At 42.5% G+C, this 13,290-nt stretch overlaps 1 protein-coding gene across 1 annotated transcript in view; it reads left to right on the top strand.

The window, feature by feature from the left end:
* ZFAND1 (zinc finger AN1-type containing 1) overlaps positions 1 to 13,290 on the top strand; it is a 41,390-nt gene that overhangs the window by 8,118 nt on the left and 19,982 nt on the right. Inside the window, exons 3-5 of the mRNA XM_082257768.1 lie at positions 6,006 to 6,045; positions 12,416 to 12,543; positions 12,627 to 12,718. Coding sequence (XP_082113894.1) covers positions 6,006 to 6,045; positions 12,416 to 12,543; positions 12,627 to 12,718 — 260 coding nt within the window. The remainder of the gene's footprint in view (positions 1 to 6,005; positions 6,046 to 12,415; positions 12,544 to 12,626; positions 12,719 to 13,290) is intronic.

Raw genomic sequence — 13,290 nt, 5'->3', positions numbered from 1 at the left:
TACAAATAAATATCTGAAAAGTGTGGCGTGGATTTGTATTCAGCCCCCTTTACTCTGATACCCCTAACTAAAATCTAGTGGAACCGATTGCCTTCAGAGGTCACCTAATTATTAAATAAAGTCTACCTATGTGTAATTTAATTTAAAGTCCACCTGTGTGTTCTGTGAAGCCCTCAGAAGTTTGTTAGAGAATCTTAGTGAACAAACAGCATCATAAAGGCCAAGGAACACATCAGACAGGTCAGGGATAAAGTTGTGGAGACATTTAAAGCAGAGTTAGGTTGTAAAGAAATATCCCAAGCTTTGAACATCTCATGGAGCACTGTTCAATCCATCATCCGAAAATGGAAATAGTATGGCACAACTGCAAACCTACCAAGACATGGCCGTCCACCTAAACTGACAGGCCGGGCAAGGAGAGAATTAATCACAGAAGCAGCCAAGAGGCCCATGGTAACTCTGGAGGAGCTGCAGAGATCCACAGCACAGGTGGGAGAATCTGTCCACTGGACAACTATTTATCATGCACTCCGCAAACATGAGCTTTATGGAAGAGTGGCAAGAAGAAAGTCATTGGTGAAAGAAAGCCATAAGAATTCTCTGTGGGGGACACAGCAAATATGTGGAAGAAGGTGCTTTGGTCAGATGAGACCAACATTTAACTTTTTGGCATAAGGGCAAAACACTATGTGTGGTGGAAAACTAACACTGTACATCACCCTGAACACACCATCCCCACAGCGAAACATGTTGGTGACAGCATCATGCTTTGGGGATGCTTTTCTTCAGCAGGGACAGGGAAGCTGGTCAGAGTTGATGGGAAGATGGATGGAGCCAAATACAGGGCAATCCTAGAAAAAAAAACATCTTCGAGTCTGTAAAAGACCTGGCAATGACCCTAAACATTCAGCCAGAGCTACAATGGAATGGTTTAGATCAAAGTATATTCAATGGCCCAGTCAAAGTTCAGACCTAAATCCAATTGAAAATCTGTGGCAAGACTTGGAAATTGCTGTTCAGACACTCTCCATCTAATCTGACAGAGCTTGAGCTATTTTGCAAAGAAGAATGGGCAAAAATGTCACTCTCTAGATGTGCAAAGCTGGTAGAGACATCCCCAAAAAGACTTGTAGCTCTAATTGCAGGGAAAGGGGGTTCTACAAAGTATTGACTCAGGGAGGCAGCATACAAATGCACACCACACTTTTCACATATTTATTTGTAAAGAATGTTGAAAACCGATTATAATTTTCCTTCCACTTCACAATTATGTGCTACTTTGTGTAAAAACCCAATAAAATACATTTACAGTTTTGGTTATAACCTGACAAAATGTGGAAAATTTCAAGGGGTATGAATACTTTTTTAAGGCACTGTTTTTGTTTTTGTGTGTGTGTGTGTACACACAAAAAAACAGTGCCTTAAAAAAGTATTTATATACACATATACACATATAAACACACACACACACACACACACACACACACACACACACACACACACACACTGATACCAAAAGTATTGGGACACCTGCCTTTACATGCACATGAAGTTTAAAGGACTTGTAAAGTCAGGAAGGTTTTCTGTGCATTAAGATAAAAAGCCTTCTGTGTGCAGCAGCCCCCTAATACTTACCTGTGCCCCCTCTCTGTCCAGCAATGTCCACAAGTCCCTTGGCCATCCTGGGACTCTCCCTCCTGATTGGCTGAGAGACAGCTATGGCACCATTGGCTCCCGTGGCTGTCAAAGTCAGTGAGCCATTAAGGAGAGAGAGGGGGTGGGGCTGAAAGGCAGCTCCGTGTCTGAATGGAAGAGGAGGATCTTGGCTGCTCTGTGCAAAACCAACTGCAGAGAGGAGGGAAGTATAACATGTTTTGTTATTTAAAAAATATCTAAAAAATAACCTACACTTTACAATCAGTTTAATGGCATCCCAGTCTTAGTCCGTAGGGTTCAATATAGAGTTGGCCCACACTTTGCAGCTATACCAGCTTCAACTCTTCTGGGAAGGCTGCATGCAAGGTTTAGGAGTGTGTCTATGGGAATGTTTGACCATTCTTCCAGAAGCGCATTTATGAGGTCAGGCACTGATGAGGACGAGAAGGCCTGGCTCACAGTCTCCGCTCTAATTCATCCCAAAGGTGTTCTATCAGGTTGAGGTCCGGACTCTGTGTAGGACAGTCAAGTTCCTCCACCCCAAACTCCGTCATCCATGTTTTTCTGGACCTTGCTTTGTGCACTGTTGTGCAGTCATGTTGGAACAGGAAGGGGCCATCCCCAAACTGTTCCCACAAAGTTGGGAGCATGAAATTGTCCAAAATGTCTTGGTATGCCGACACCTTAAGAATTCCCTTCACTGGAACTAAGGGGCCAAGCCCAACCCCTGAATAACCACCCACCCCACATCTTAATCCCCCCCCCCCTCCACCAAATGATTTGGACCAGTGCACATAGCAAGGTCTATAAAGACATGAATTAGTGAGTTTGGGGTGGAGGAACTTAACTGGCCTGCACAGAGTCCTGACCTCAACCCGATAGAACATCTTTGGGATGAATTAGAGGGGAGACTGCAAGCCAGGCCTTCTCTCTAACATCAGTGCCTGATCTCACATATGCACTTATGGAAAAATGGTCAAACATACCCATAGACAGAATCCTAAACCTTGTGGACAGCCTTCCCAGAAGAGTTGAAGCTGTTATAGCTGCAAAAGGTGAATCAACTCAATACTGAATTCTTTGCACTAAGACTGGGATGCTTTTAAAGTTCATGTGTGTGTAAAGGCAGGTGTCCCAATACTTTTGGTAACATAGTATATGTGTATGTATATGTACAGTATCTCACAAAAGTGAGTACACCCCTCACGTTTTTGTAAATATTTTATTATATCTTTTCATGTGACAACACTGAAGAAATGACACTTTGCTACAATATAAAGTAGTGAATGTAAAGCTTGTAGAACAGTGTAAATTTGCTGTCCCCTAAAAACTCAACACACAGCCATTAATGTCTAAACCGCTGGCAACAAAAGTGAGTACACCCCTAAGTGGAAATGTCCACATTGGGCCCAAAGTGTCAATATTTTGTGTGGCCACCATTATTTTCCAGCACTGCCTTAACCCTCTTGGGCATGGAGTTCACCAGAGCTTCACAGGTTGCCACTGGAGTCCTCTTCCACTGCTCAATGATGACATCATGGAGCTGGTGGATGTTAGAGACCTTACGCTCCTCCACCTTCCATTTGAGGATGCCCCATAGATACTCAATAGGGTTTAGGTCTGGAGACTTGCTTGGCCAATCCATCACCTTTACCCTCAGCTTCTTTAGCAAGGCAGTAGAGGTGTGTTTGGGGTAGTTATTATGTTGGAATACTGCCCTGCGGCCCAGTCTCCGAAGGGAGGAGATCATGCTCTGCTTCAGTATGTCACAGTACATGTTGGCATTCATGGTTTCTTCAATGAACTGTAGCTCTCCAGTGCCGGCAGCACTCATGCAGCCCCAGACCATGACACTCCCACCACCATGCTTTACTGTAGGTAACACACTCTTACATAGTTACATAGTAGGTCAGGTTGAATAAAGACAATAGTCCATCCAGTTCAACCTGTGTAGGTGTGTGTGACTGTAATCATCTAACATAGCCATTAATCTCCTGATCCTTGAGATGTAAGTCTAAGAGTCTTTTGAAAGTCACCATACTTCCCGCAGAAACCACCTCTTGTGGTAGACAATTCCACAATCTTGTAGCCCTAACAGTAAAGAACCCCGCACGTTGCCTGAGGTTAAAACGCTTCTCCTCTAATCGCATTGTATGTCCTCGAGTCCTCATGCAATTCCTTCGAATGAACAGCTTTTTTTCTAAGCTGAGATCCCCATTAAGATATTTATAAATTGCTATCATGTCCCCTCTCAGACGTCTCTTCTCCCGGGAAAATAAATCGAGCGATTGCAGCCGCTCTTCATAGGTAAGGTCCTCCAATCCCCTAATTAGTTTAGTTGCCCTTCTCTGGACTCTCTCCAGCTCCAACACATCCCTCCTGAGGACTGGCGACCAGAACTGGACAGAATACTCCAGATGCGGTCGGACCAGAGTTTTATAAAGTGGAAGGATTATAGTCTTATCTCTGGAATACATCCCTTTCTTTATGCATGCTAATGTTCTGTTGGCTTTGGAAGCTGCCGCTTGGCATTGCATGCTGTTGCCTAATCTATCATCAACCAAGACTCCCAGATCTTTCTCCATTTTTGATTCCCCCCAAGGGTTCCCCTCCTAACATGTATTGTGTTTTTATGTTTTTGGTCCCCAAGTGCAAAACCTTACACTTCTCCACATTAAACCTCATTTGCCATGTCGTTGCCCACTCCGTAATTTTGTCCAGGTCATTCTGTAGGATATCTGCTTCATGCTGTGCAGTTATTGCCCTGGCCAATTTTGTGTCATGTGCAAAAATTGATAACGAACTACTGATCTCGTCCTCTTGTCTTTGTACTCCTCACAGGGTTGCTGCCACACACACTTGACACCATCTGAATCAAAAAAGTTTATCTTCGTCTCATCAGACCAAAGGACATGGTTCCAGTAATCCATGTCCTTAGTCTGCTTGTCTTCAGCAAACTGTTTGTGAGCTTTCTTGTGTATCATCTTTAGAAGAGGCTTCCTTCTGGGACGACAGCCATGCCGACCAATGTGATGCAGTGTGCGGTGTCTGGTCTGAGCACTGACAGGCTGACCCGCCCCCCCCCCACTTCTTTAACCCCTGCAGCAATGCTGGCAGCACTCATACGTCTATTTCCCAAAGACAACCTTTGGATATGCCGTTGAGTACATGCATTCAACTTCTTTGATTGACCATGGCGAGGACTGTTCGGAGTGGAACCTGTCTTGTTAAACTGCTGTATGGGCTTGGCCACCGTGCTGCAGCTCAGTTTCAGGGTCTTGTCAATCTTCTTATAGCCTAGGTCAGTGATGGCAAACCTTGGCAGCCCAGATGTTTTGGAACTACATTTCCCATGATGCTCATGCACTCTGCAGTATAGTTGAGCATCATGGGAAATATATTTCCAAAACATCTGGGCTGGGTGCCAAGGTTCGCCATCACTGGCCTAAGTCCTCTTTATGTAGAGCAACAATTCTTTTTTTCAGATCCTCAGAGTTCTTTGCCATGAGGCGCCATGTTGAACTTCCAGTGATCAGTATGAGAGAGTGAGAGCGATAACACCAAGCTTAACACACCTGCTCCCCATTTGCACCTGAGACCTTGTAACACTAATGAGTCACATGACACCGGGGAGGAGAAAATGGCTAATTGGGCCGAATTTGGACATTTTTAATTTGGGGGTGTACTCACTTTTGTTGCTAGCGGTTTAGATATTAATGGCTGTGTGTTGAGTTATTTTGAAGGGACAGAAAATGTACACTGTTATACAAGCTGTACACTCACTACTTTACATTGTAGCAAAGTGTCATTTCTTCAGTTTTGTCACATGAAAAGATATAATAAAATATTTACAAAAATGTGAGGGGTGTACTCACTTTTGTGAGATTGTGTGTGTGTGTGTGTGTGTGTGTGTGTATCTATCATATCCTATCTAATCTATCCTATCGCACAGCCAAGTCCTCTAATGCATCTAAGCTAGATTTAGAACCTGCATTCAGCATACTGACTGGACTTTGAGAAAACAACGGCATATTAAATTGTCGCTCTGCTCTCTACTCCTGTCTGCGTGTTCACTCTCTAAGCACATGTGTACTGCAGCAGAGCGCTTAATTATGGCTTTCCTTCTCCCAATGTTGCTGTACAGAGGATTACATGAGGCTCCTGTGTGACAAATTCAGGTCATTACAGCAATTTCATTCAAAATATTTAAATAAAAATGATTTTAGAATTGCATAATTGATGTATGTTCCATCTTCCTTTTTTACTGTATTAAAACCTCTAAAAAGAAAAGTATGTACGGTAGATGTTTTTGTTGTTATTACAGATGTGTATGTTTGTTGTCTCTACAGCCTCGTACACCGAAGCAGAGACTCTCATGGCTGTGTTGAGGTAATGATATAAGCTGTCTTTACAAGCCGAATATCTGTAACAGGATTTGATCAGGTCTTCATTATAAAACCTACAATATGTGTATTCTCCATGGAGCACCACTTAGTTACAGACTAAGACTTTGTTTTCATGGACTACAGAATTAGAGAATTAAAATGGAAGATGTACAATAAAAGGTATTTGCATCTGTTCCCATTATAGAAAGGTGAAGTAAGGCTGGTGAAGACATGCAGTTATTATGCTATGCCACACTTCCCATATATTGTAGGGGTGAGCCTACCAAGTCAGAAACTGCTGTATGTAAGTTGATTTAGATGGCTGTTGAATTTTAGGTATTTTCTGGATCTGGATGCACAGGTGCCCTCGTGGAAATGGCTGATGCTTAAAGGAAGACTAAACTCTTGCATTGTAGAGTAAAGTGTTACTAAACCCTGGACCCTGCATTCACTATATCTGACCTCCCACAGTACACAGAACATGGAAATTCAATCATTATAGTAAATATAAACTGCTAAATACCTTTTCTCATCAGCAGTATATAGCAGTCATATGTCTTCTACCAGCAGAGTTGTATAAAGTACTCGAAACCCATACTTGAGTAAAAGTACAAGTTCTCGATCAAAAAGTGATTTGAGTAGAAGTACTAAAGTATTCAACATTTTTTGTACTTAAGTATTGCAAGTAGTTTTTTTTTTTTTTTTTTTAAATGTTGCTACTCAAGTACTAAAAGTAAAAGTACAAGTACTGTGTTATTTAGTTATTAAAGAAAGAAGTCAAAAGTTTGAACATCATATTGTTTTTTATTATTTCAAATGCAGCTTTTATTTATACATACAGTAGCATTTATTTTCGTATGCGCTGATAATACACATGTTTTAAGCTTCATGAAACCTGCCATCTACTGTTCTGGCAGTGGTAATTTTTATAATTGTAACGAGTAACTATGTAGCACAAAAAAAAAAAATATTGGAGTAGAAGTATTGAAATCATCGAAAAAATGTAGTGAAGTAAAAGTGGAAATAGGAGAAAGAAATTCTACTCTAGGAAAGTACAGATACCGCCTTTTGGTACTTAAGTACAGTAGTGAAGTAGTTCTACTTAGTTACTATACATCTCTGTCTACCAGTGTCTGGTTAAAGCTTGTAGGTTCTTCTCTGACTGTCCTATGAGGGGAGGATCAAACCTTTTTACACAATGGGCAGAATTACCACCTTTAGGTTCCACAGTGAGCATAACCAGCATGCTTTACTGCAAATAGACTGATTTTACTGTTGTGGTTTAGTAACACTTTAATTAAATATGACTTTCTCTGACTGAGAATATTCAGTGTGTTACGGTGCCTTGAAAAAGTATTCATACCCCCTGACATTTTCCACATGTTACAACCAAAAACTTAAATGTATTTTATTGGGAGTTTATGTGATAGACAAACACAAAATGGCACATAATTGTGAAGTGGAAGGGAAATGATAAATGGTTTTAAAAAATGTTTTACAAATAAATATGTGAAAAGTGTGGCGTGCATTTGTATTCAGCCCACCTAAGTCAATACTTTGTAGAACCCCCTTTCCCTGTAATTAGCTGCAAGTCTTTTTTTTTTGGGGATGTCTCTACCAGCTTTGTACATCTAGAGAGTGAAGTTTTTGCCCATTCTTTGCAAAATAGCTCAAGCTCTGTCAGATTGGAAGAAAGGTGGCAGCAAACAGCAATTTTCAAGTCTTGCCACAGATTCTCAATTGGATTTAGTTTTGGACTTTGACTGGGCCATTCTAACACATGAATATGCTTTGCTCTAAACCATTCCATTGTAGCTCTGGCTGTATGTTTGGGGTCGTTGTCCTGCTGGAAGGTAAACTTCCATCCCAGTCTCAGGTCTTTTGCAGACTCTTAACAGGTTTTCTTCTAAGATTTCCCTGTATTTGGCTCTATCCATCTTCCCACCAACTCTGACCAGCTTCCCTGTCCCTCCTGAAAAAAGCATCCCCACAACATGATGCTGCCACCACCATGTTTCACAGTGTAGATAGTGTGTTCAGGGTGATGTGCAGTGTTAGTTTTCCACCACACATAGCTTTTTGCTTTTAGGCCAAAAAGTTCAATTTTGGTCTCATCTGACCAGAGCACCTTCTTCCACATGTTTGTGAGAAGCTATGTGAGGGACACAGCAAACTGGACTTCTTATGGCTTTCTTTCAACAATGGCTTTCTTCTTGCCACCCTTCCATAAAGCTCATGTTTGTGGAGTGCACGACTAATCGTTGTCCTGTGGACAGATTCTCCCACCTGTGCTGTGGATCTTTGCAGCTCCTCCAGAGCTACCATGGGCCTCTTGGCTGCTTCTCTGATTAATGCTCTCCTTGCCCAGCCTGTCCGTTTAGGTGGACGGCCATGTTTTGGTAGGTTTTCAGTTGTGCCATATTCTCCATTTTCGGATGATGGATTGAACAATGCTACAACAGGACAAGGTCCTAGGGGCAAAATTACCGGCTAGGCCTTCCTTTGTCTACAAGAAGGCACCGACACTGAGGAATTTCCTAGCCCCGGGTGTAGTAGACCCACCTACACAAAATAACAAATTATTCTCCTTTCTATCAGTGTTTTACGCCTGCGGAAAATGCGTGGTGTGTCGCACCGCCAAAAATAACCTTAAACGCAGGAAGGAGTTCATCGCTAATGCCACAGGGAAGAAATATGAGCTAAAAGACCTGATCACATGCTCCACTACAGGCGTAGTATACATGCTCGAATGCGACTGCAGTCTGCAGTATGTAGGTAGGATGTCCAGGGCCCTGCAGACCAGGGTAGCGGAGCATGTACGGAGCATTAAAAAAGGTAAAACCCCCCACCATGTTACACAACATTTCAAAAAACACCATAATAAAGACCCAAGAAGTCTGAAATTTTGGGGAATAGAAAGGGTTAAAAAAACATTGGAGGGGAGGAAATTTTATCAGGCAACTTAGCCAGCGAGAATCTTTTTGGATATAGGAAACAAAAGTGGGGGTCCCTCGTGGGTTAAATGTGGAGTTTGACCTTAATTGTTTTATTTCTGATCGGTAAATTATTATTGTTTTTACTGTCTTATTATTTTTATGGATGCATTTTAGTGTATATTTATTGTTTTATGATGTAATCCAGACGACAGCGGGACGTCGATAGCTCCTTTTTTTACAACTTTGTATCGTATCTAGTCTTTTATATAGGGGTTCCCTGTATACAGATTTATGTATAGTAGTGTCTGCAGACAAATTGTCTGCGGAAGTTATACACTGAAAGTTTCTTGTGTGGCCGAGGGTTGATCGCAAATAAGGAGAGCGGCACCCTAGCGTCATAATAAAAGATATACCAGTGGAATAAGGGTTAAGCAATAGGCTAATATTCCTGTGCACCAGCTGAACTATTTCCGCTTTTTAGTGGAATACACCTTTGGTGTAGTCATGACCATCAGGAATAGCCATTGTGCAGAGTTTGCCCCGCTCGGCCAATCAGCGAGTGGCGTGGCTCGTTTGAGAGGCTGTCTCCTGGCTCGAGGCGTCTTACTTCCGCCCTCGGAGGGAAGCGGCGTCCTCGGTGCCTTGACAACAGGAGAAACAGCCAATCAGTGGACCCGGACCGCCCGACCAATGAGCGGACAATCCGGTATTTATAATGGGTGACGTCTCACGCAGCCTTCGATACCGCTGAAGAAGTCTCCACCCATTGGAGGACGACACGCGTACGGGGGGGAAGGCGGAGCCGTTGAGGTCACCCGCTGTTGTTTGGAACCCGGCGAGGTCTCTGCAGGACTCGCCGGCATTGCTGTATCATTTTATCCTGAATTTTATCTACCACCAAGTAAGAGGCTGTCTTTATACATTTTACCATTAAAGTTTGTCAGTACTACACTATGGGCTTGCCCGGTTTTATGTTCCCTACTACATGTTCATGAGTGGAGCTGCCATTTTGAGTTGACCCAGGAACACTGCTGGCTTATTGATCTGGTGGAGTGTGATAGTGTGACCGATCCATTGAGTTCTATATGGGGAGGACCGTTCCATGATTGTTCGATTGTATACACCTAATACAAGTGATTTTAAGGTGAGAGGCCAACTTTAGAGGTGGTCGTGAGTGCACTAAGAGCACCTGTCTCTTCAATCAGATAGTGTGTGTCACCTTTACTTCACGGGCATTGCATGGACTATCGGCTCTCCTATCATTGATGCTGTTTTTTCTATTACCATTTGGTTTTTTGTACTAGCGCTGCTCTAATTTTATAAAAGACTTTGAGACGGGTGTTGTATGTTGACCTGAGAGTACAGCTTCTTTTAAATGTTAATTATCCAGTTGCGCTGATATTGCTTTTTTTCTATTTATAATGCTCCATGAGATGTTCAAAGCTTGGGATATTTTTTTTATAACCTAACCCTGCTTTAAACTTCTCCACAACTTTGTCTCTGACCCATCTGGTGTGTTCCTTGGCCTTCATGATGCTGTTTGTTCACTAAGGTTCTCTAAGAAACCTCTAAGGGCTTCACATAACAGCAGTATTTATACTGAGATTAAATTACACACAGGTGGACTCTATTTACTATTAAGTGAAGGCAATTGATTTCAATAGATTTTAGTTAGGGATATCAGAGTAAAGGGGCTGAATACAAATGCACGCCACACTTTTCAGATATTTATTTGTAAAAAATGTTGAAAACCATTTATCATTTTCCTTCCACTTCACAATTATGTGCCATTTTGTGTTGGTCTATCACATAAAATCCCAATAAAATAAATTTACGTTTCTAGTTGTAACATTACAAACTGTGCAAAATTTCAAGGGGTATGAATAGTTTATCAAGGCATTGTAACAGCAATTCTACTGAATATGAACAACACCGCAATAGTCGGATGACTATAGATAGTTTGGAGAGGATTGCACACTATGTGGAATCATTCCCATTGCTGCCTGTAACCATATGTGCTACAGAAAGGCTGATTCACATTTTTAGAATTAGAATTTTATGTGTTTATAGTCCTATTTATTAATACATTTGTATTGTGTTTCAGGGTTCTCTGCCATGTGCACACAGACCAGCCTATAAATTCTTTAGCTCCATAGCATTGCTAAAATGTAAAGAACATGGAAGTGTGTGTGTGTATGTATATGTATGTATGTGTGTGTGTGTGTGTGTGTATATATGTATATATATATATATATAATCTAGTGTGTATGTGTATATGTAGCACCCTACAGGTAGGTGCTAGGTAATTGTATAGTGGGCCTTGTCTGCCTAACAGCAGGGCTGTGATTTATTTAGCCAGGGTATCAGGGCTTCCAGATGTGCCTGCTGAGGGGAGAAGTATCCCCATTGGCTCCTGTGAGAGGATTCTCATAGGGCAGTGTGGGAAGCCCAATCAGGGGACACATCCCAGCTTGTAACTACCCCAGAAGGCAGATTATGCTGCAAAGGATTCTGGGAGTGGGTAGAAGTTTGGGGGGAAGTGCGTGGCACGGTGTCTTTGGCGGGAGCAGAGTCCCAGGAAGGAGAGTGCGGCTGTCTCTCCTCCTGTCTGAGGAAGGTGGATGTCTCAGGGTGTCGCCTGAGAATCCAGAGAGTGCTGAGTTGAGCTGAGGGGATCCGGTGTTCCAAGAGCCTGCGGAGAGAAAGAGAGAGGGGTCCAGTCCCAGGAAAGCCTACACAGGTCGTGAGTACTGAGGATTGCCCCTGTGGTCTGCCTGAAGTTAGAGGGGACCACTCCGGAAGAGGTTCGGGGATCCAGTGTCAGCTAGCTGTAAAGGGGTACCTAGTTTGAGGACCCTGAAGCTACAGAGGAGGTACATAGTCAGTGGACCCTGAAGAGTTAAAGGTTAAAGGGGGCACCTGCAGTTTGGGCCCTGAATTGCACAGAGCGTGCCAGGTTCAGTGACAGCTATACAGAGTTCTACTATATACTACCTCAAGCTGTGCCAGGCGGGGAAAAGTATTCAGTGACTTTCATAGTACAACAGTGTCAGGAGTTCTACAATTCTCAGTCTTGGATCTTCTGGACTATAAGTCGAGGATTCAGCACTTCTTCTGTTCTACAGAGTGTTCTCAGTGTCCGTGAGCGTTGGCTGGCGCCACAGAAGAGCCAACGGGCATTTCAGGAGTAAAAGTCCCAATTGTAATTAGTTTAAGCCTCAAGGAGTATCCCACTCATTCCCTTCTCCCATCCCGTAATTCCAATAAAAAACCAGAAACAAAGATGTCGGAGTTGTCGCTGCTTCAGTTGTCACACCCAGGGTCACAGAGAGACTACCGGTACAAATGGCAGACCCACATCAGGCCACAGGCCTGGAAACCTTGCTACACATATAATTCTTGTTTTTTCTTTTATTTATTTTTTTTTTTTGGTCAAAGGTTCACGTAAGTACAGATGATGGAAAATCTGAGGGGAGCACACAGTACCCATGTACCTATAAAGGCTGCAGTGACAAGGAGCTAGTGCAAGTTCTGTGCCCGTTCTGTGAGAAACACTTCTGCTTCAGGTATGTTCTACTGAATATCTATCTTCTCTATCTATTCTATCTATCTTTATTTCTTTTCCTATAACCCAGTATATCTTTTCTAGACATCGCCATCAGTCAGATCATGAGTGTGATAAGCTTGAAGCACCCAAGCATCGAATGTCTGCAACACAACAGTTGGTGAAAGAGATTGTCGGTTGGTGGATCTGTTTTGTTTGTTTTTTTTCTCTATACATTGGTGGATAATTATTAAAGAGAACCAGGTTGGCCTTCAGCCTGAATATTCAGTTTGTCTGCCCTCTGTTAAAGTGGTTATAAACCCTCACATATACCCAGTGAAGTGACTGGCCTCAGGTGGTACAGAGATTATTATTATTATAATACAAGATTTTTTTTTAGCACCAACAGTTTGCACATCACTTTACAAAATGAAGGCAGACATTACAGTTACAATACAATTTGGTACAAGAGGAATCAAAAGGCTGCGCTCGTTAGAGCTTCCAATCAAAGAGATTAAACAAGTCCTCCTATTTAAGTTGTACCTGTTTATCTACTGTTGTCTTTCCCCCTACATCCATTCACAGTGCAGAATGTACACAGGACCTCTCTTCTCTAAAAAAAACAGGGGGGGTGGAGAGCTGAAGTTACATCAGTGAAGAGAGCTCTGAGAGCTGATTGGAGGGAAGGGACACCCCCTTCCCCCCTTTACACAGGAACAGAGATGAGGCTGTCAACCAGTTGGAGGTTCCTTCACTGTCACTATTTTTC

The sequence above is a fragment of the Pelophylax lessonae genome (genome assembly GCF_965119305.1).
Source record: "Pelophylax lessonae genome assembly, chromosome: 5".
NCBI lineage: Eukaryota > Metazoa > Chordata > Amphibia > Anura > Ranidae > Pelophylax > Pelophylax lessonae.
The sequence above is the reverse complement of the archived record's forward strand: the minus strand, read 5'-3'. Positions and strand labels throughout refer to the sequence as shown.